The following is a 22,982-nucleotide window of genomic DNA, read 5'->3' on the forward strand; positions in this document are numbered from 1 at the left end:
TCACACTTCAGGTCTGTGAGGCACTTAGGTGTATTATAGACACACCAAAACATCACACAGGGCTGTCCTGTATTCTGTACAGGAGGGCAAAATCACTGGAGAATCACTGACTTTCACTCTAAATGCTGTGCAATCCTCATTTTGTCCCCTTTCAAAACCCCGAAAGCCCCACCATTTGTCATAGTCTTAGATAAGTGGAAAAGTTTTCAAATTCATCAGTTACTTCCTTTTATTGACTCTAAGAGACGAACTGAGGTATTATCACGGCTTTTTGGCCTTCTCTCTGCAGATGGCTGCTACGGGGAGGACCCATCTTGAAAATCCTGTCACAATCAGCAGAACTGCCGCTGACTCGGATGGGAACAGCACTTCACACCAGGACACCGGTCGGCTGTGCCTCCTGCAGAAGTGCTGCACAGCGTGACACCTTCTTCGGAAGCCCGGTGCCAAGGACTACAATCAACACTTCATCACAGACTGCAGTCAATCGGAACAAACCAGTTATTTTTGATGAAAAAGCGTTCAAAAAGACTTTCCCGTGAAGGAAGAAGGTTGTTCTACATTTAAAGCACACTGAAACTCCAAAGGTTTGCAGCTGGAAGGGTGCTCTTCTACGAAAGGGGAGAAAAGCAGAAAGAAACTGAGTCTGGCCGCAACCAGCTAATTCAGGCATGTGAAAGACTGGAGGGGAGGGCTGTCTCTCTTGGCTGGATTGTTTCTAACTGTTCCTGGATTGTGGGAATAGCTCTGTGGCAGCTGCTGTGTGTAACCCAGGGCTGCAAACCACAACCAGGGCAGTACACTGAGAGAGGCACGAGGGCTGAAGCATGTGGAGCAGTTTAAACTAAAGGAAGGGCATGGAATGAATCCGTAACTGCCCGGAGAGAAGAGGAGTTGGCTTGTCCAAACACTCAACAAATTACAAAAAATACTTGAAAACTTACTCCCACCCCTGTCCAAGATCAAGCCAAACATATTTTTAATCTGGAATCTGTGTGAGTCGATTCCTCTGTCATTGATAAAAAAGTCCCTTGCAACGTCTTGCCCCTCAAGCCAAACTATACTTGCTCAAGGTGTGGTGGGATCAGAACTGTTTTGGACTTATATGGACCTTTTAAGATGGAAAAACACTTAAAGGAGTGTCAGACCCCCTCAACACTATCTCTTCTTTTACCTTATGAGTGGGAGAATAAAATGGAAGCTGAACTGTGATATTCACAGTTTCCTCCCCCCATATGGCCTACTTCTAGACTGGGATGAGCTGAAGATATCAAAAACATAACCTTATTAAAGGAAAGATTTTTTAAAATCACTCCAGAGACCTTCCTCACATTCAGCAGCGAAACAACTGTCAATGCCAGATCAAAAATGCACCTCTGCAGGTATGTGAGGTAATATGAGTACATTTTATTTAGTAAATAACGAGTACATTATTTATCACTCCAAAAACCTGCAATAAATACAGGATACAGGGAACATTCTGATGCTAGTGAGCTCCACTATTGTACCTGTTAATATTTCCACAAGGAAATATCTTAAAGTCCCAAGAAATAAACCCATGTTTTGATTTGAAGATAGAATGGAGGCAAAGGCTGACATTTTATGTCTCAGAAGTACCTTTGAGATAGGATCCAAACACATCACTAGTGGATGCAGGGAAAGGGGAGAGGAGCAAAAAGACCATCACAAAGTGTAATGTGCACAAGGTGTTCTGTCTGTCCACAGCAAATTGCTTAGTACAAATCCAGTGCTAGAAACACAGGAGTCCCAGCTGGGACTGTTAACTAGTTAACTGACACCTGGTAATGTTAACTACCAATTTATGGTTAATTCCCTGCAAAGTAAATGCTCACTAAATTAGCTAAAGTAACTGTTTCCTAACTTAGCTGTTTCAAAGAGATTAATAATTGCTTGGACACCTTATACATTACAGGAGTGGAATGAAGAATTTGGACAAAATAGTCTCAACACCTGTAAATTTATTGTAAATATAGTCAAACTTTCATTGCAGTTAGTTATGTTTTATTAATTAAGCTTCCTCCTGATATACGCAAATGCAACTTTTACCAGCTTGCCCTATTTCTGAGTGCAGCTATAAAAACAAACCTTGTATTTTTCATGCTTTTGACCAACTCAAAACTCAACTAGTTAAAAAACCTGTGCTTCTGAAGCTGCACCTGAATTCTCCTGTCAGACTCTACCTCTCTCCTGGTTTAAAAATAACCTTACACTTCCATGATTCAGTTAATTAACGCAGGCAAGTTCAAATTTGGCTGCTTTAGCTCATACCCAGTTTCACTCAAAAGCTACAAAAGCATTTAACTCCTCTACCTGAAACACACACATAATTTTCTCTCTTTTCCATTTCAAGGCTTGTAGAACACTTAGCTGTGTGAACACAAATACAACCTTATTCCACCAGGATTCCATCCTCATACTTGAGGTTTTGCAATTGTATTTCTGTCAGTGAAGTGTAAGCACCACAGGAGCAACATTATAGTAAGACATACTGTCTCTATATCATGCATCCCAATTTACTGCTCCTTTTGAAGTTCATAGGTGACAAAGATGAAGCAGCAAAGATTATGGTGGCCTTGGTGGATCTGCCTGTGGAGTCTGGAGGGTAGGGAGAATGATCCTGAGTAGTCCACGTGCTCCTGAAGGGAACTCACTCAACCAAATGCTTGCTACAGGTCCCTCAAAGCATGTCAGAAGCGCTCCTTCTTCTCCTCCTCCCCTGCTCGAGAGCCCACCCACAAACCTTCCTGCTTTGAAATGAACAACAGATTGCATCCTTTCACTCTGCTGCTGAAATGAGAGCTGCCTGCTCTCCGACAAGATGCACAACAGAATCATTTGCACAGGCTGACAAGCTGCTTCTCGAAATACTTGAAACTTGTAGCATCAGGATTTTGGGGATCTTCTTCTTGGTTAATGATCAGGTTTGTGTACCAGTCACCTGCCAGAGTTGTGCTTTGGCTAGCTCATGAGCTGCTGCACAGCAGAATCAGGCTTATAAATCCCACCAGGCATTTGGGCTGAACTTGAGTGTGCAGTTATGTTTGATGAGCCGTGAGGTTGTGGGTTATGCAGCTTCATGGGATACTGTTCTAATTAGGGGTCCATAGGCAAGGGCACTGAGCCCTGTGCTCTGGGAACAAATTTCTCTTACATTCTCTAAAAAGAAAAGATGGATGTATAAATCTCACATCTAAAAGGATGTTTCAACTGAGTCTTTAACCACCAGTACCATATCAAAGTTATCTCTTTTGTGTGAAGAGGTTTAATCACAAAATAACTGTTCAATTTCCTCCTCCAGATTAAGCTGTCATTGTTTAAAACTCCTTTTTTGTTCCTTGCATTGGAAATGAAGTTAATTCAATGCATTTCTATTTTTTTAAACCCTTCTGTTATTTTCTCCATCACAGGCTGACAGACCAGAGTAATGACTTCTTTCAGAGATTAACATCAGATTAAATTTTTTAAAACTCTCGAAAGTAACTCAAATGTCTAATGCAATATAGATTCCAGCCTTTCCCTTCCTCGGGCCATAACCAATGGAAAGGAGAAATAAATCTCATGCTGCAACATAATATTAAAGTGAAATTGGATGCAAGACTAAAATACCACCAGCATCATTTTGGTTATATGGTGCACTGTTTTCTTGCATATTCTGTATTTGAGCAGCTGAGCTTCAGCTAAAGTATTTGTGAGAAAAAAGCAAGAACCTGCAAATTGCCATTTCAAACCTAAGCAAAAGAAAGACAAACCACCCACCTCTAATAAAAGTTTGATCTCTTAATTTCTATATATTGTCTCTAAAAGCTAAATTACTGCGAAGGAAAATAGAGTAGCACTTTTTTTTAAGGAATGAGAACTCGATCAAATTGCATTCTCAAACTTCCTAGGCAAACTAAGGACTGACTCAGGCTCTAATAAACATACAGAGTAGCTCTCAGTGACCTCAAAACTCTCAGAATCTCAATGATATTATATTGATGCTACAACACAAGTAGGTCTTAGCTGTTTCTTCAGGTTCAAAAGGAGTGATGCACAACTCCAAGATATAAAGAACACATATTGCTTAGAAAGATGCAGGCCTGTATAACTGAGTATGTTTTGATTTGTGCTTTCTCTGCCTCCCCGTTCCCCCAAATCTCATCTGCATTTAAAAAGACATATTGTTTTCTGTAAACTGCTATCTTAGGGAAAGTGTAAAGAGTGATCTTAGAAAGGGACAGAGATTTTTTTGGGGTTGTTTGTTGTGGAGTCCTTTGCTTTAAGGAAGATTCTTTTCAACAGGACTTCATACAGACATTATACATACATTAACTCAGGAGGACACAAAACATCTGCACAGGCTTTACATAACTTCAGGCCATAAGTTTGATGGTATGTGCAATATTCCATTGACATAGTTGTGCATACACACCTACACACCTACAGGAATGCTAGACACAATCATGTTAATACAATCAGAACTGCAGTGAAAAGGTGATTGAAGTATATTTATCCATTCTTTACCACAATACAAGAATTCAGGAGACTCAAATGTAACTATCAAAAGTCAAGCGTAAAACCAAAATAACATCCAAAAGACAGATTTTTCTTCACTGTAAACACCTAGAGTGGGAAACATTGCCAAGTTTTTGTTTTTGTTTGTTTGTTGTTTTGGTTTTTGTTTGTTTTTGTGGATGCTTGCAGTCTCATCTACATAGTTTGAAGAAAAGTAAGTAGATGAATTTTGGGGAAAACTAAATCAATCTATGAAGGTATTAAAGACAAAAATACCACCTCTCACTTAGGAAATCTTTAGGTTGTACATTACAGAGAGAGGGAAAAGTGTATCAAAGCAGCCCCACTGTGTACACATACACTTTCAAAGGTATTCTGTACTGACCCAGCTGAGACCAGACACTGGCTGAGCGAACCTTTGGTCTGACCTGGTATGACTGTCTGCCATGTTCACCCTAACAAGTGTGCCACCAAGCAAAGATTGTCTTAAAAATTCATGACATAGCTGTAACACTGTGATATTACTTTTGTTCAGCACGCATAAGAAGTCACATAACCAGATTCACCCAGACAAGTCACTTGGAAACACAATCTCGACAAGACCTCTGACGTACTATTCAAGAATGGAACCATTTATGAAAGCTACTGTCGAATAAATTACAAGACTAAGGCATACAGAAAGCTTCCAGTCTAAAATCCTAAACTGCATACAGTCATGTATAGTTTGAACTGTTAGTAACAGGACCATCCCAACCCTATAAATCATCTTGACTTGATGAACCTCTATCCATATTAAGACAATGAGGCTCTTTCTGTGAATGTCCATCAGTAGAAAAAGATTACAACTTGGATCCAAGTTCAGGTGGCACTGGGCACCCTTAACACATCAGAAGCTGAACTGAGGTAGGCATAGCACTTTTTATGCTTGCAAGTGATATCTTCAGCAGGACACACAGAGCAAGGGACTGCTTGAAAGCTAAAGTGGGGAATGTCAAGCAGAAGTAGTCAGTCCAAGAGCAAGACTGAACTATTTCAGATCCACCTGCACAATTTTTACAGCTCCTTCTGAAACCTTAATACCTCTCACAAAGGAATCAGGGCCTAAAATGAACGATATTTTTCTTAGAAAACTATTCGATGTAACAAGAATGCTCTAAACGAGTCAAATGTTTTAATATCTGAAGTCCCATCCTGTATTAAAAATTAGTTTTAGCAGAACATAGTAACATTCAGGGATAAAAGATAAAATACTCATGGAAAAACTCAATGGTTTTGTGTGTTTTAAATTATAATAATATAACTAAGGGAAATCAATTAATACTGTGATTTCACAAAACTACTAAAAAGTTTGGCCTCGGAAAGGAAGCAGGGAACATGGCATCAAAACACGCAGTTTAGCAAGAAAGTAGAAGTTAGAGAGACATACAAGCACTATATCACTGCTACAAACACATTTTATAAATCTAATTATAGGTGCATCATCACAGAACAAAAAGACAATACCCACACCATCCCTATTAAGCATTTCTACAGCCCTGATAACCATTAAACCCTGAAAACGGAAATAGGGAAGAGAAAGTGCTAGAGCTGCAGAACTGCCTGCAAAAATAAGCAGCTCTATGGGACTTAAAAAGAAAAGAGAATAGGAAAAAAACCTGGATTTGTAAATAAGTTCACAGCATTTAATTACAGATCTGAAGTAGAGCCTGCTAAGTTTACAGAAGCCTTTCAAAGCACATGAAGTTTGCTTAGCGGAAAAGCCAGACTGGATTTTGAATAAATAGCATAATCTGGATTTCAAAGGGCACCGGATTCAACCTTCTGCTTCTAGGCATAAGTACAGATTTGGCATAATTTTAGATAATGTCTCTGGTCTCAAAACTTCAGAAACAAAACACTGTTTGAGGCATAACAATACAAATGGTTGCCTTAACTTCAAAGTAATGTTTAAAAAGGTTTCAATAATAGAAACATCCAGCTAAAGCAAGAAACAGATGAAACTGCAATGACAGAAATATCACCACAAATCCTCCCTGCTTTGTGCAGTGTCATTTCCAATGCTCTTCAGACTGTGCAGAGAAAGACTGCCAGTGCATCTATTGTGGGATCCTATGAACATGCGTATTTATCGTGAAAGTACAAAACCTCTTCTCAGCATCTATTTTAACAATGACAGAAAATACACAGAATAAAGACTATTGAATTGTTATTCTTTACCCTTCATTTATAGTACAATATGATTTTAAAAGGGAATTTTAAATATGACATTTCATTTCCAGTTGTGGTGAAATTTTATCCAGCTTTAACATTTTAATATAAAGAATAAAAGACTACAACTATATCCTTGACAAGTCAATGAGGCAAAACTAAGATCACAGCAAATAAAAAGTAAAGCTGAATAACCTTTGATGCATGCTTACTTATTCTCTCCCAAAAGGAAAACATGCCCAACTCATCACTTACACATTCCACTCAGGAGTCTATTACACAGTTTCTTTCCAACACAGCACTTTTGCCTTTGATTTCTTAACTAAATATGGTACATCACATCTAAAAGAGATAAAATGGATTCATCTGCTTCATGTTTATGAACTTTATTTAAATAAGGTTCCCCTATACAGTGGTGATTGTCCTCCTAAAGGGAAAATGGAAACACTTGTCATGTAATCCCTGCTCAAGTAAGAACACCAGAGGAAGTGGCTTAAAGATACCCCTAGTAAAACTTCAGGAATAATGTTTCCTGTAGTGGCATCTACTGCTCTTGCTGTCATCACTTCAGAGAGGTAGAAAGCCTTCCAAGTCCAGGAGCAATGTCCTGGCATGAAGCTGGTGTGAGGGAGAGTCAGGCTGTCACAGTTTTGTGATGATGATACAGCTGCCTATAGACAACGCTTTACAGAACCAGAATTAGTTTCACACACTGAGTTTAATACTTTCTGCTTCTTACTCAGCACTACACTGGCCTGTCTTTGACAAAAACACTTGCATATGATTATGTTTTACAATTCAATAATTAGCTTTACTGTGAAAAAGTAAGTCCTATTACGCAGTGGCATGCTCTCTTCAGATAGATAAAAAAAGTCACGACGTATCTATTTCTGCCCATAGAGGTAGCTCTTATAAAAAAATAAAAACAATTGATGAAAGAGAGTGCTTGAAACAATATCTAATGATAGTGGCTTACCTGGTCTCTGGATGTAATCTGGATAAGGAAGGATGGAATGGGAAGCTACCCTAACTCACAACATGCTGCTAAATACTTCCCTAATATCAATAGTACTACACTGATCTACTCGCCTGAAGTTCTCTCACAGCCTGCTTTAAGCATCCCTAATACATTTTGGGTCATGAACACATACAGCATTTCCAAAAGGCAGTGACTTTGGAACTTGTCTGGACTACAGAGAGTGCTCTAATGGACAAGATGTTTTACAAGAGAAGAAATATAGAGTTCTCTCTAAATTCTGTGTTTTATTTTGGTTTTTGCACAAGATATCCTTAGACACTCACCTGTATTTACCATTCTAATTTTCTGAATATGGGAAATCATTTTAAAAATGCAAAAAAAATTATTTTTCTCTCCATGTACGCCCAAAATTAAAATGCTAAAGCCTAACTGCACTTTCCTCAGTCTTGTATGAGGACCCCAGGCAAGGATTTTGTAGATTAGGTTATTCTGTTCATTACACCTTGACAATCCTGATGAATTACTGCTTTCTTTACAGGATAGCAGCTCAGCACTTGCACAGATGTATTAGCTCTGTATGAAGCAGAATAGTTCACTACGTGTTCATAGAGAAGATGTAACCTGCTTATCAACAGTAAGCTGCATCTGAGCTGACAAAAGGGATGCTATGGCCAGAAAAGTAATCCCTGTGAAAAAGTGTAACACCCATTTATCTTAGCTTATCCCTTTCCGTACCCTACTGTATTCTTCCACCTCTTACGTCTTCCATCTCCTCTCTCTCTCTCTGTCGAAATGATCCTTAACTTGCATGCTTTGGTAGGACTTACCTACCTACCACCTTGCTGTTTATTTAAGCACTAATTATAGAATCATAGAATGGCTTGGGTTGGAAGGGACCTTAAAGAGCAGCTAATTCCAACCCCTCTGCCATGGGCAGAGACACCTTTCACTAGAGCACGTTGTTTAGAGCTCCATCCAGCCTGGCCTTGAACATTTACAGGGATGGGACACCCACAGCTTCTCTGGGCACCTGTTCCAGTGCCTCACTATCCTCACAGTAAAGAATTTCTTCCTCATATCCAATCTAAATCTACTCTCTTTAAAGCCATTCTCCCTTGTCCTGTCACTCTCCAGCTTTTTCATAGGCTCCCTTCAGGAGCTACAATTAGGTCAGCCTGTTGCCTTCTCTTTTCCAGGCTGAACAATTCTCTCAGCTTTTCCTCACAGGAGAGGATTGTGGTTTCCCTATTTACTAACAGATCATGAATTTCCAGCCTCTAATGAATAGCATGAACCCCAAACTTTTTATTTTCTCTTCCCAAGCTGTAATTTAAAGATTCACAAGTATTTTTCTTGAGCTGTTCTCCTAATATGAACTGCCATCACACACTTCTCCTTTCTAAAAAATGGGGTAGAACATGGAAATAAAACTCTACAGTGTTCAGAGAGGGACAAAAACCCACCCAGCACTACACGCTCCTCCAGCCCTCACCTCACAGTCTGAACCCTTTTTTCTAACCATTTGATCCCAAGTCCATCAGGGAAGGTTTTACACAAATTTCATTGTCACACATTCAATTAGCAGCAGACTAAATCAACCAGCTCACAAGCATCAAACACTTACTCCTCTTGCAAGTGCAGCCTGCTGCAAAGGTAAGCTGGTACACCAAGGCAAACTCTGAATCTGCAGAAACCTGCTGTTCAGGATGCCATGGCAAAGTACTGTGCTCATCACAAAAGTCTGGAGAGGCAGGCAGGTGAAGTGTTAAATACCACACAGTCATCTAAAGGCAGAACTTTGAGCCCTAACACATAAGCAAAGTGAGTTTACATTTATGTTGCTCACTGGAAACACGGTGGCTATAAATAAATTAACATATGCAGGTATTTATCCAGTAACACATTAAGGAGGGCACTGCACTGGTGAGGCAGAAGCAGTCGATGCCTCAGTGGGTGACGAAAGAGACTGATGACTCCATCTGCAGCTTTCTTTGAAAAAGGTAAAGTCATATCACACAAATAACACAGAGAGAAACTCCCTCTAAAATGTCTGTGGGTGCCAGCCAGGCGGGAGTCACAACAGATTTTATTTCTCTGTACTTCACCATGCAAAAGAAGTCACAGATTTTTCAGGAAGTTTCATCCTAATTCCTAATTACTGTAATCTTTAGCAATATACAATCCATTTCCTCACTTTGTGCTATGAAAAGTCACCCTACACAGGCCGTGCTGCACCTCCTGTGTTCACTTTAAGCATTAGTACAGTGCCACAAGAAGCTCAACCTCTGGGCTTGTAAGGTGCTTCCCAACTGCAGCCTTAAAGAAACCAACGGAGCCAGAATCACTTAATGACCAACGGGAGCACTAATGGCTTGGATCTTACAATGCCCTATCACACAAAAATTCATCAGAGAGACTTAATTTACCTTGACCTTGTAGTACTCCTTGACTTCAGGCTGAATGGAATCAAAATCACCACTGATGTAGTCAGGCAAGAAGCTGAAAGGAAAGCAACGAGCAATGAAATGAAAAATTAATCCATCTTGTTACATTTAATATTTATTTTCTCAAGAGTACCAAGGGGTACAAGCATTAATCTCTTAGGAGTTCCTTAAAAGCATGTTAAGACAAGAGGTGACATGAGGTGATACAAAATAAGGTAAGACAAAACGTAAAACTGGTAAATATATTGTCCCTTCTTTGCTGAGGGTGCTACACTTGGCTTATACCTCTCTAGGTCAGTAAGGCAAGACTTGTATCTGCCTGGTTCTGGAAAGACAACTCTCAGATATTTTTCAGTTGTATCATTCAGTCAGCAAAGCATTTGACAAAGCACACCAGAGTGCTACTCATCAAGCCTCAGAGAATATAATTTGTCAGAAGATTAGGATGATGATGCTTCGACAGCTGGTATGCCATAAATGTTTCAAGGATTTGTATTTTAGTTGTTAGTGATGTCATCTCATTTCTGCTCCTCTTGATTGTTAAAAATACTCCCAAAATATAAGAAGCCAAATGCTCGGTGATTTTTAACTCATATCTTTGTTGAACAAAATCTGTATGAACTCCATTTCAACTCCAAACCATCATTCATACAGTAATATTGCTGCAAAGCACATGGAAATAATTTTGTGATATTTATCTCAAGTCGTTTCTTGTAGTTTTTAAATTGAAGAATGTTTTAAAATATTTATTGTATAAATTCTTATCAAATTCATAATGAAACTTCAACTGTGTAATAGAGAGAGCAGTTTAAGAATAATATTTGAAAAAAAAACAACAAACAAAACCCCCCAAACAAACCAACCAAAAGCCCAAAAACCCCAGCACAGAAACACAGCTTTCCATCTTGCACAATTCCTTTCTTTTTAAGCAGCAGCTAAGAAGACAGGTGAGAGTGTTGCTAATGTTTCAACAAATAAGGCTGAACTGAGTTTGGAAATTAAAGCTGTGATTTTGGTTAATTCCAAGGCTCCCATGCTATATGAGGTGTAGTTCATCAGTAAATTAGTTTCATATGCCCGAGACAGTACAGTTCAAAACCAGCAAAAGCTAGCTAGAAAATTAGGTTTTCTCCTTCACTGTAGGACTGACATTTTTAATGTACAAAAAAAAAAAATACCATATTTTCAAAACTTAGATTTTTAATTGCTGCCTTTTTTACCTTTCCAAGAGTTTCCTAATGATATATTTACTGAATACAATAAGCCTAAAAATCGGCAGGTACTCTCTTTCAGTTTGTTATTTTCTAATTATTTCTTCCTGACTGAAGCAGAGCCATTAAAAGTAAACTCACTCTAGGCATTTCAGTGAATGCAAGCTCTGGAGATGTCCCAGCAGGCTGGGCAGTAAGGACTCGGTATGACATGCACATCCACTGATGAAAAAGTTATTTCTCTTACTGAAATGCCATACACAACTCCAAAAGTGTCTTTTTTTATTCTTTTTTTTTTTCCCCTCTACAGCAGCTATAGATTGTGATGCTTTTAAATAATCAACCCCTTCTCCTGAGTGCTTCAAGAGGTATAAGTGGGAGCAGAATTAGTAAAAAAAAATGTATCTTCTCAGAATCAAATACCTCTGCACTGCTCTTGTTCTCTTCCAAAGTAAATAATTTCCACAAAAAAAAAATCTAGCTGAAGTTGCATTTAAATTTTTACAGGTAGAAGAACAAGAATTTCAGTTGTACCTTCCCTAGGCCCTGCCAGAGCTCCTGGCTGCATTGCCTGAACATGTCTCCTCTGCCAGGAAGCACTATGTCCATTTTCAAAACACCCTCTCTAAATTGTTCCCTTGGAGCAACCACAAAACCAGAAATGACTAAAGGGAATAAGGACTTGCTGCTGGGAACTTCAAAATTTCAAAAAAGTCCAGGCCTCACGTTAATGATGACGAAGAGAAGAATTCTTTTTTCTCTTCTCCTTCCCTTTTAAAAACAACAGAAACAAGGAAAGTTCAGAAAGTCACGCTTGATGAATTAAAAAAATGAGTAAATCCACTTTATCTTCAGAGGGAGGAAGGCTGCCCTTTGTAGCTCACTGACTATGAAAACAAACAAAAAGCGAGGCAACACTCAGTATAGAGTCAAAGACTGCATTTGAGATAGTCCTTTTTGAGTCCTATGGAACAAATTGCCTGATCCAGGCGAGCAGAACTGAGTCAAGGCTCTTCTCCAATTAACACAAGTGAACATGAGTCGTTGTGTGAAGAGATGTCCTTGACTGACTCATAGAAGATTAGCACTAGCTGATATAGAAAAAGGGGAAATAGTTGAGAGAGGTATATAGAAAAATAAAAATCCCACTAAAGTAACTCGTGTATATTTTGTAACAATTGTTTTTTTCACTTCTTTGTTTTCATATAGTTTTCTATTTACTCCCGAGTACAGACTAGTGCAGAAGAACAGGCTTGGGAGATTCACACATCAAACTTACTACTGTGCGAGTGGAACAAATTATCTCAGGAAAAAAGTAACAAGAACAAGAAGGGCCCCTCCATGAAATTTAAAACAGCTGCCCTTATTTAAAGTACAGACTAAAACCAGGTATTATATTAGTCTAACCCATGTTTTCCTACCCTCTGACCTCAAATTCATGAATAATTCTTACTCTGTTGCATAACTGTATTGCAGATGACACATTTCAGTGACACATATGGCACACATCCTTCAGTGAAAGACTAACTCTTTTGCCCATGATGGCAAAAGATGTCTTTAATTCCTGTTTCAAGTGAGATTTAAAATTTTAATTTCCAAACAGTCTAGATGATGTAGTCTACTGCATTTCAGAGCCATGCTTTACCAGTGTCATTAGCTATTAATTATCATTATTCATATAAGGTCATGACCAGCTCAGCTGGCTTGATTCTCTGCTGTGTTATATTGGCATTTATCAGGAGTGAGACAACTCCTTAATCTTAATGGGACTGAAAATATAGAATTCATGTAAGATCAGCCTAGTCTACCAAGTCTTCTCTAGAGCTGTCAGGCAGCATAACGCCAGGTACTGGGCAACAAAAAAATCTTCAGAGGCTTTGGGTCAACTAGAGTTTTTCTTTCTCTTCTCATTCTCTTTCCTTTTTTTGGGGTGTCAAGGGGTTTATTTTGTTTGGATTTAGGTTGTTGCTTTTTGCTGCTGTTTGGAATTGTCTTTTTTTTTTTTTTTTTTCTTTTTTTTTTTCCTCATGAGGGTATTTTAGAATCATACTGCAACTGTCTGAAAGAATACGGAGTCAGGAGGGCCAGGGTTACTTTCAGATAAGGACCCAAAGGCACTTCCACAGCAGACTACTTATCTTTCATCTATGTAACTTTTAAAAAAAAACCCCACATAATTTCAATATGAAACCTTTAATAGTTTAGCTAGCTTACCAAGAAAAAACAGCACTATTTCTCAGCAGTTTTGAGACAGATCCCAGCTAGAGGATTTATACAAATTGGATAAAGGCTGAATGTTAACTGAACAGTTTTATGAACTCCCAGCATGCTGGGCTGGGAAGTAGGGGGGGAGAAAAGGACAGATTCCTGCAAGTTTGACATAGTTTCCAGATACATCAATAAATTTTTAGTCACCAGTACCATAAAGCAGTAATGGATTCTTATCATAGACACAGATTACAAAAATAAATAGAAGCTATTTAAACTCTTGAGGCTGTCATGCTAAGTAAGCACAACTGTGCCTTTTGCCTTTAAGTGATCCATCTAATAGACACAGCTTAATTCAAGAAGCAGCATTATTTTTTAAATATTCAACACTGATGAACAGTGTGTTAAATTTAAAACATCAGAATACTTGCTTCTTTATTCACTCACTTTTAGAATGCAGTGTGAATTGTTAAATATGCCTTTTTGCACAGTTATGAAAAAGAAAAAAAAAAAACAAACAAAAACTCATGCAAACCCATCGCACTTCATCAGTTTATAATAAGAAAAATGTGCTGCCTCTTTAAATAAAATGCTCTGGCATAACTGCTCAGTTCTACCCTTAATTCAAAGCTACAGTTTCCTACTACTATTGACTTTTCTTGTGATATAGCTCCTTTAGCACATAATTGCCTGCAATTAACCTTTTTTAAACAAATGTTAACATCAGAGATATGAACATTTAAAGGCAGTATCTGTGTACCCTTTGGTTTCTTCTGTTACAGCAGAGAAAATAATCCCACACAGACAAAGCACATTTGTCCCAGCTGCATAATTTTGAGGGCACCGAGTGGGTTCCCCATGCGTTTCCTTCACTGCTAAAAATAAATTTCAAAACGGGTGCCTTTTACCCTGGACTGACACACACACACACAAGATACATCCCTCTAGGAAAGAAGTTCAGTGAAGATAAAATGCTGCAGACTGAACATGAAGTAAAGTCACCAAAGTCAACTTTGACTTTTGTAAGCCTCTACTAGCTGGGAATACAAGAGACAAAACCCTCTAGCATTACTTCAAGATATATATTAAAATCATAGTTTAACAGAAGAACCCCAACAAACAGAAACTAATTCCCCCAAATCCACGTTTGCTAACTGTTAAGGTGCACTTTCAGCTTGCCCTCTTGACTGTCAGTCTTGACAAGAAGGGCAAGGGAGGGTTGTCCTCATCAGAAAGGTTTTAAGTCTGTTTAAATCTGTCAAAAGTATACTGTTATCTGCTGTGAAGATCAAAGTGTCTTTTTAACTCCCAGAGACATGTACAGCACAAGTAGATGCCATTTATATATTTTCTTAGAGCAGCATATTCAGATGCCCCAACTAGCTGTGCAGAGGTGAGTTCCAGGGGAAAGAAGAAATGTCAGATTGCAAGATATATTCAGAATTAATGTCTATTCAATCTATAAATACCTTCGTGGTTTTATCTTCAAGGTTACCAAACATAAGCGTCACACTCAGAAGCCAAACACTAATACCAGTAAAATTAATGAACTTCAAAGTGACCATAGAAAAGAATTTCGCTTTGATTCATCTTGAACAGATTCCACTAATGATTCCATAACTGCTTAGTATCATCAGGCCTTTAAAAAACATCTGACTCACAGTCCTTAGCTCCCTCACTCTCTGCTTCCCAATCAAGACTGTCTTGCAGTCAGTAAGCTTACTTTTTCTCACTCCATGATTCACATCACTGTTATTTCAAACCTCAAAGCCTCTAAAGCCTCCCTTATCACTATACAGTGTTTGTATTAGGGTTGCACTGACAAGAATGTGTTAGTACTGTATGAATTTGGAAAGAAACAACAACAAGAAACCCCTCAACAATTACCCATGCCTTCTTCAAAGACCTCAATAAATCGTGATGTTTATTATGCAATTGCTTACACAGAACATAATTTCCCATCAGCTCTTTGCACACTACAATAAAAAAAAAAAAAAAGAAAAAAATGGGAGGGGGTACAACAACAGTACTGCAGACCCCAATTTAACAAAGAAAGCAAATATATTCCTGCATCAAACCATGCTCAGATAACCAGAATTCTTTCCACAGACTACTAGCAAAACTGTGTATTACAGTCAAACAGTTCTTTGGTTAAAAGTACTTGGATTATTTGGCAACCTTGAAGAACAACCTCTTTTTTCCTTACTTTTTAAAGAGCTTAGTATTAAAGAGCATATAAATATTATGTCATTTGCAAACCCTATGATTTAAAGAAAAAGATAAAAGTGTGTGAAGATATGAAGGCAGTAATGCATTCATTTATGCTTGCCTGGTATGCAGTGTCACCTTGCAAATAATAAAAAAAATATCTGAAATAAATTGGAGAACACATCACCTTCAGCTCAAGCTGCTATGCAAAGCACACATCAGGGGGACATCTTCTGCAGGGGACACCAACTCTTTCCAAATATCATTACAAATAACAAGCCGTTTACACCCTGCCTCAAAACCTTATCCCTCAGTGACAAAGATGAGTGTTAATGATAACTGCAGCTGCTGCATTTTTCTTTATAATAGTCAATACTTGAAACTTTTCTGCAGTTACAATCGATACAGTACAAAATAAAGTCATACTCCAATATTTAAGAACTTCTCGCTTGTTTTCCATGGTGCTGAACATCCTCCTGTGTTCAGGTAAGGACACACACTTCATGAAAAACCCAGTGTGCACAGGACCAGCAACTCCCAGAGAGTGCTGCTAAGTACCTGTGCCTTTGTTTTTATTAGTCACAGACTGAAGTGTTGCTTAAAATAGAGGATGTGTATGATCTTAGAGCCAATTAAAGCTGAAGCTACTCAGCACAACTCACCGTTGCACAGGCTCAAACACTATGTTTTGCTGTTGGATCCTTGGCAAAAGGAATTTCGAAAAAGAGAGTTGAGCTGTGAGTTTTCATCCTGCACAGGGCAGTAGGCTCAGGGCAGCATATTAACTCAGTGGGAGAATAAGTTCCAGCGCCTCAGCATGAGTCACTCACAAGCACATGATTTTGAAAGGTAGGAAAGCATAAGTAGTCTTCTGGAAGTGCCAGACTCCAGTCTCCTAGGACTTAAGACCAGAGGAAAGGGGAGAAGAGGAGCACTGTAATCTCTGAGAAATGAGGGGATCTGACTCACTGAGAAGACAGAGGCTGAAGAGACACCCAAAACTGTTTTTCCTGTTTTCATGTCAAAGCAACAGATGGCAGAATTTTTCTCAAAAAAAAAAAAAGAGAAAAATCAGCCATTACGTTAGAGGAGGGGAAACGGTTTATTGACATTTTATACCGAGTGAAGAGTCAATAGGATGGGATATAAAATGTGGTAAACTCAGGTCAAAGCAGTCACAAACCACACAAAAATGAGATTTAGAAAATACTCTCAAAAAGGTGGCACTAGAAGCTATAGCTGGCTCAGGGTTTCTTCATGGAATGCCACCAAAGTTGGATTTTGCTGCTCCAAGGTGAGAGTAAACTTTTCTAAGACAAACAATCCCCTTACTGAGCAACCTGTTCCAAGCAGGCAAGGAAAAATCTGTAAGTTTTCGAAAGTTTTAATTATGCTTCTCCTGTTTGGGCCTGCATCTTCTTCTCTGATTTCCACTTATGTTTTATAGATTGATTTTTTTGCTTCATAGCCAGAAAAGAGACATCTCTACACTTATCAATAAGGAGGAAGATCAGCCATAAAAGGTGAATCGCCATACAAAAATTTATTAAAAAAACACCGATGCAGAAGGCAAGAAGTCTTAAGGAGGAAACCGGAACATTTGATTACAACACAACCTCCGAAAGGCAAAGTTGATTCCACGCAATGTTTCCCATCCTAGGTTCTGACTGCCTGCAGAGCAGTCACTGAGCAAACTTCTGACTCGTTTTTTTTTTTATTTTTGGTGAAGATGTGCTTGAGTACCTTAAATACATTAATATAATTTCTTCAGGTTCTGAGCCCTTACAGTGATAAGGTACATAACATTTTGCAGAGAAACATCCTATTGAGGATCCTGAAAGTACCTGGACTACACAGAGGGACAAAACATATTACTCAGTATTTTTAGGGAATGTGAGCCCATGAAGCAAGAAATGGAGAAAAGACACACAACAGCTGTTTGAAGTCTGTTGTCTCTGTATGGCTGAAATCAGGTAAGTCACTGGGAGGCAGAAGTTTTAATAAACCTCTTGCTGCTGACCTCTGCTGTAGCTTCTCTGGTGTTGACAGAGAACCAGGATATTCCACTGGAGCATTAGCACTTCAAAAGGTACCTGCACCTCTTGCCCAGCCCAGCACAGTAGCATTAATTAGAGAGACAGTAGAAGATAAATGCGCATACAAAATGAGAGTTGGGCTCTATTTGATGCTGCGTAACCCTTACCAAAAAGTATCCTCACTTTCATCAGATAAACTCAAGGGAGTATTCTCCCATTTCTACCCAATTTAGCTGCACAGTGGATGACCCTATTTAATTTTCTGAAACTCGTGATTCAGACAACAATGTATTGCAAAGTTTAACAGAAATTCTTTTAAGGTTCACACTGATTCAAAAGGCGAAAGGTAGGCCTTGAACTCTAAAGGAATGCAAGGAAAAAACTATTTAATATACCAGTGTCCCTGTCTTCAGTGGGCTGGAGCATCACAGCTGGGTAAGGCAGCTGGCAGAGATGCTACTCACTTTAACCCTTTCTTTACCTTTCTTACAGTGTCACCAACTCTACAAAGTACCAGAGCCATATTTTAGTTAGCAAAGTCAGAAGGTATGAACACACACAAACAGTTCTCTCTTTTACAAGTAAGATTGTAAGTATTTCAAAGACCATTTTCATGAGCGCAGATGCAATTAAAACGCCTCTGATACAGCTCTAATTAAAGAATAAACCCATCTTTTATAGTTACCTGACATATGGATGAAATTAAGGAATAAAATAAAGTTGCTAGTCTCATGCATCAATAAATCTGCCTTCTGATCACAGCCTGATGTACTACTTAATTGAAATAGTTTTTCTAACAAGGTTTTATTTGTTCTACATTTTTAAGGGATAAAGAATGAGGAACTGATGAAATGTGTTCATCTACTGAAAAATCATCTCTCTCGACATTTCCTTCTGTAAAACGTTTAAACTGCTACACTAAAGAGGCAATTTCATACCTATGCTCTGCACCTTAAGAGATGCAAAATAATGTTTGGTTGACAGGGACTTGCCAGACCTAAATTTTTATTTCTTTCCACTCTTCATTAGTGAACAAACCTACATCTAAAGAAACCTAGTAATGTAAAAAAACCTGGTGCAGTTCCACCCTGGCCGTTATATGGGTTGCCTGCTTTCCCAAAGACTCCAGAGTAGGAGGAAACACGCTATTCTAGCTGTTAACATTCTCCTTGAGGTTAGTTGCAGTCAGGTTCCTCCTCCTGGCAGTGAGCACACCTTCCAATGCCTCCCCAAAAAAATAAATATTAAAAGCATGAAGCAGGTCATCTCCTCTCAGACATTATCCTGCACATGTGTAGGGGCTACCAAGGACACACTACACTCATTTGACCGACCCAAATTTCACCTGCTGCTTATTAAACTAACCTTACCAAGGAAACACTGATCCTAAGCACAACATACAATGGCTTTCATAATCACAGGAATGATCATCTTGTTCCAATCCCCCTGCCATGGGAAGAGACACCTTCCACTAAAATCAGGTTGCTCAGAGCCCCATCCAACCTGGTCTTGAACAAGTCAGGGATGATAAATACATCAAGGCAGCAAATTCCTGCACGAGGTCAAGGTCTGCAGGTAATACTCCTTCAGATCACATTAGCAGACCTGTACCACTCAACTACAGATATCACTAATAAGCACACCAGAAATCTGCATGCATGTGCTAAAATCCTTACTAGGTCCCAATCCTTCAAATCCAGACACCTACAGCCTTGCTTGGCATACGTAACCAGCATCTCACCCCTCCAGGGAGAGGGAAGCTCTGTATCAGCTCCATCTGAAACTAGCACAGCTACACGCAACTCAGCTGGTGAGTCAGAACCCACAAGAAGTTCAGCGCAAAACTCAAGCTCAGAAACAAGTTCATTCAGACTTGGTAGCTCAGACGAGGATACAAAATTAAGTTGTTATATTTTGCTACATTTAAAACTGAGCACATCATCTTTGCTAGGAAAAAAAAAAGCAACAATAAAAAAACAAACCACAAAGAAACACCCCCCCCCAAAAACAAACAAAAAAAAAAGTGCAAGAGTTTAGTGTCTTAACTGTGCTTAAGAAACAAACGTGTATGTCTGTCCATCGCCTCTCACCACCTCCCTGCTGCCCCCTCCTCTGCTCTATTAGTCAGACTAGGGTGCTGCTGTGCGTTTTCAGTAGAACAAGTAGGTCTGTGCCACTACTGCTTTAAGCTTTCAATATCCAGATTGTAGCTGGGACCCACCTACTAAACTCCTCCTGCTTGTGACTTAAGTTGGCTGTCCTTATTAATGTTCCATCAAAAGCAAGGAAATCATACTGTGGAGGGAAGGTCTGAAGAGAACCCGAGCCAGTTCTCCTGTCTGCACTTGCAGTATTCAGTCTACTGCCACTCAGAGAACAAATGATAACATTTAGATAACTACCTACCTGACAGATATCAAATCCAGGCAGGTCAATGTATAGATTTGGGCTTATTTATAAATGGTAATCACAGGAAAAACCTGCATACACGACTGAGGCATTAGAAACATTACAGAAGTACACATGATATCACAGAGTTCTCCGTTCTCCATCTCTCCCCTCCCCAGCCCTCCTCCTTTCCCTCTTTTTGTCTGTGAGGGATAAAATTACTCTCAGACAGAAAACACCTCATTGCCAATAAGTAACACATAGTCCAAAAAAGCCCTGTTTTGGCCTCTGTACAAGTAATTTTCTATCAAGTAGAGTAGCTGAAAAAAATTTAACGTAAACTCTGGTGCTGTTGGTGCCCTGCTTATTATTAAAAAATAAAATAAAAAAAATTAACAATACCCCCATATGAGCTTCACAATTTATTATGATTAAAAAAACCCTTAACTACTTTTCTACTAAGTTCTATTATGGTCATTATCATTTGGACTTAATCTTTTATTAAATTCCAACACACTAATTAACTTTTCTTATAGGATGAGAAACAGATCTTAAGGACACAGATCTATGCATATATAATACAAATGCAACGATGAGCTTTTATTAAAAGCCACTCCCATCACATACAGTGATAGCAGTTGTTCCTCAGTGGTCTAACACTCCTGCCACCATCGGCACCACATAGGCTACGAAGAAGGGAGAGGAGAACCCTGAGTGGATGCAGCACTGGAAATGCTTTGGAAAAGACTGGGCACAGATGAGCTGTGAGTCAGACGCTCCGAATCAGTGTACAGCGAGCGAGGTGCTCTGGGAGCAGCCTGAGGATCACCACAGGTGACGTGACACGTAGCCATCATTAGAGATGTCATTCAACAGAAGAGTGAGATTCTGAATGACAGCGTGGCCCGTTCCCTCAGTGTAAAATTCACTACTAGATAATTTTTTCAACACATTTTAATACCAGCAGGATATTAATTCGTAGGTGGATAAGTTTTTGAAAAATAAAGTTTGGAGGTTTAAACCTATCTGTCTGATAATGAGGTAAGAGACCCATATTTTATTTGAATGGCAGAAAAACTGTCACTGAGGTTACTTTTGTAATTGTCCTTGGAGGGCAAGTCCTCCTGAAGATTAAGAGAGAAATCTATTTCATTATTAAGCAAAGCCATTGCCTAAATCCTAGACTGTTAAATACCTGCTAAGTTCTGATGCAAAACAAGCCTGCACCAGCCAGTCACAGCTAAACAGCTAGTAACAAACTGGAATTTGGACTTACAGACTGATAAAAATGCACCAAGATTTTGGACCATTCCCACCTTCAAATTCACCTCCGTGCGCTCTGGGAGGTGCAGCACACCTGCTCTCTCCCACTTTGGGGATCCCAAAAGTGTTTCGGGCAATGTGGCTCCCTAACCCCATAAAACACCACCTCCTTTGCCTAGGTCCATGAGAGAGAGGGAGGTGGTGAACACAAACTCCCCTCTCAGAGCCACCAGGTCACAGACGGGTCCAAGGCCTGAGAAGGGAAGGCTGTGGCATCCGTGAGCCGATACAGCATTTCCAGAGGCCAGGCTGTGGAATCAAAGGGCAATTTCTTTCCAGTTGTACTCCTGGCTGATGTTGGTACATGGAAGAGCTCATGTAAGGCAGAAGAATTCTCAGTTTTTACAGAATTTCACAAAATGCAGGTTCCTAGGTTCATGCCTATGCTTTGTCTTCCCCAAGAATGAGGAGATTTGAGCAGTGTTCCCCATTTCTTTCTTTTACAATGTGGGGAAACAGTTTACAAACTCAGCTTTCAGATGAGAAAAAAAGAAAAATTAAAATTGCTTTTAAAACACAGAAGTAAGGAATTAAAGCTACAACCTGCTAGTATAACCCATGCTTTTGGCCTCTAGATTATTATAATATGTTTACAGAATAAAATAATTCTCTCTTCAGAGATAATGCAGGGCACCAACCCAGTGCATGAATGTCTAAATCAGCTAATTTACAAAGAAGGCCGGGGGAAAACAATAAAGAAAAAACCACATTGGATTGACAACTTGCCTGTGGTCCTGAGCCAAGATCCTGCCTAATACACTTGAACAGGCTGAAATATTAAACCTCAGAAGCACAAGAACTGAAAGGGAAATTCTGATGAGCTCTTAAACAGGGTCATGAACACGACTGTATTTCTGCTGGCGCTACTAAAAGAAGTCAAAACTCGCCACGACTTCTCCAGTGTGAACGTGGCAAAGAAAGCACTTTCCCTTCTGATTAAAAATGTGATCCTGCAGAATGGGGAAGGCATCGTCCTCCTGATGAAAGCCCTCTGCAGCATACTGGGAATGCTATTGGAGTTTTTGAAACCACTCCTGAGGTGTATTATGATCACATATATGCATGACAGTACTGACCACTTAATCCCTGTTCTGTCATAGGCAAGTTGGAGAATAAAAATTACACTGACACCCCAGGGTATTTTATGATAGAATTCGAAATAAAACAATAAATTTGCAGATGATTGTGGCTTTGCCTCATGCTACTGCATTATACACTAAATATTACTGGCCTCTCATTCATTACTATTTAATTACAACAGAATACCTTTCTTTCAGACTTAATTAACCTCTGAAAGGAGTTTGTGACCTTGGGACCCTCCTGCGCACTTGCAACGTGCTGTTAGAACATTGCTCTGCCTGGAAACACTTCCTTTAATGCTGAGATTTAATGAAGTGCACAGGTTTTTACAGGGAACACACAAAATACAAGAACCCTGCATGTGGTCACTTAATGAACAAGA

At 39.2% G+C, this 22,982-nt stretch overlaps 1 protein-coding gene across 1 annotated transcript in view; it reads right to left on the bottom strand.

The window, feature by feature from the left end:
* Nucleotides 1-22,982, bottom strand: part of TPK1 (thiamin pyrophosphokinase 1) — a 223,895-nt gene that overhangs the window by 134,083 nt on the left and 66,830 nt on the right. Inside the window, exon 3 of the mRNA XM_027883260.1 lies at nt 10,129-10,201. Within this exon, the coding sequence (XP_027739061.1) occupies nt 10,129-10,201 (73 nt within the window). The remainder of the gene's footprint in view (nt 1-10,128; nt 10,202-22,982) is intronic.

Source organism: Empidonax traillii, unplaced genomic scaffold (genome assembly GCF_003031625.1).
Source record: "Empidonax traillii isolate 1590-97213 ecotype Southwest subspecies unplaced genomic scaffold, ASM303162v1 scaffold122:size1458747, whole genome shotgun sequence".
In the NCBI taxonomy this organism is placed as follows: domain Eukaryota; kingdom Metazoa; phylum Chordata; class Aves; order Passeriformes; family Tyrannidae; genus Empidonax; species Empidonax traillii.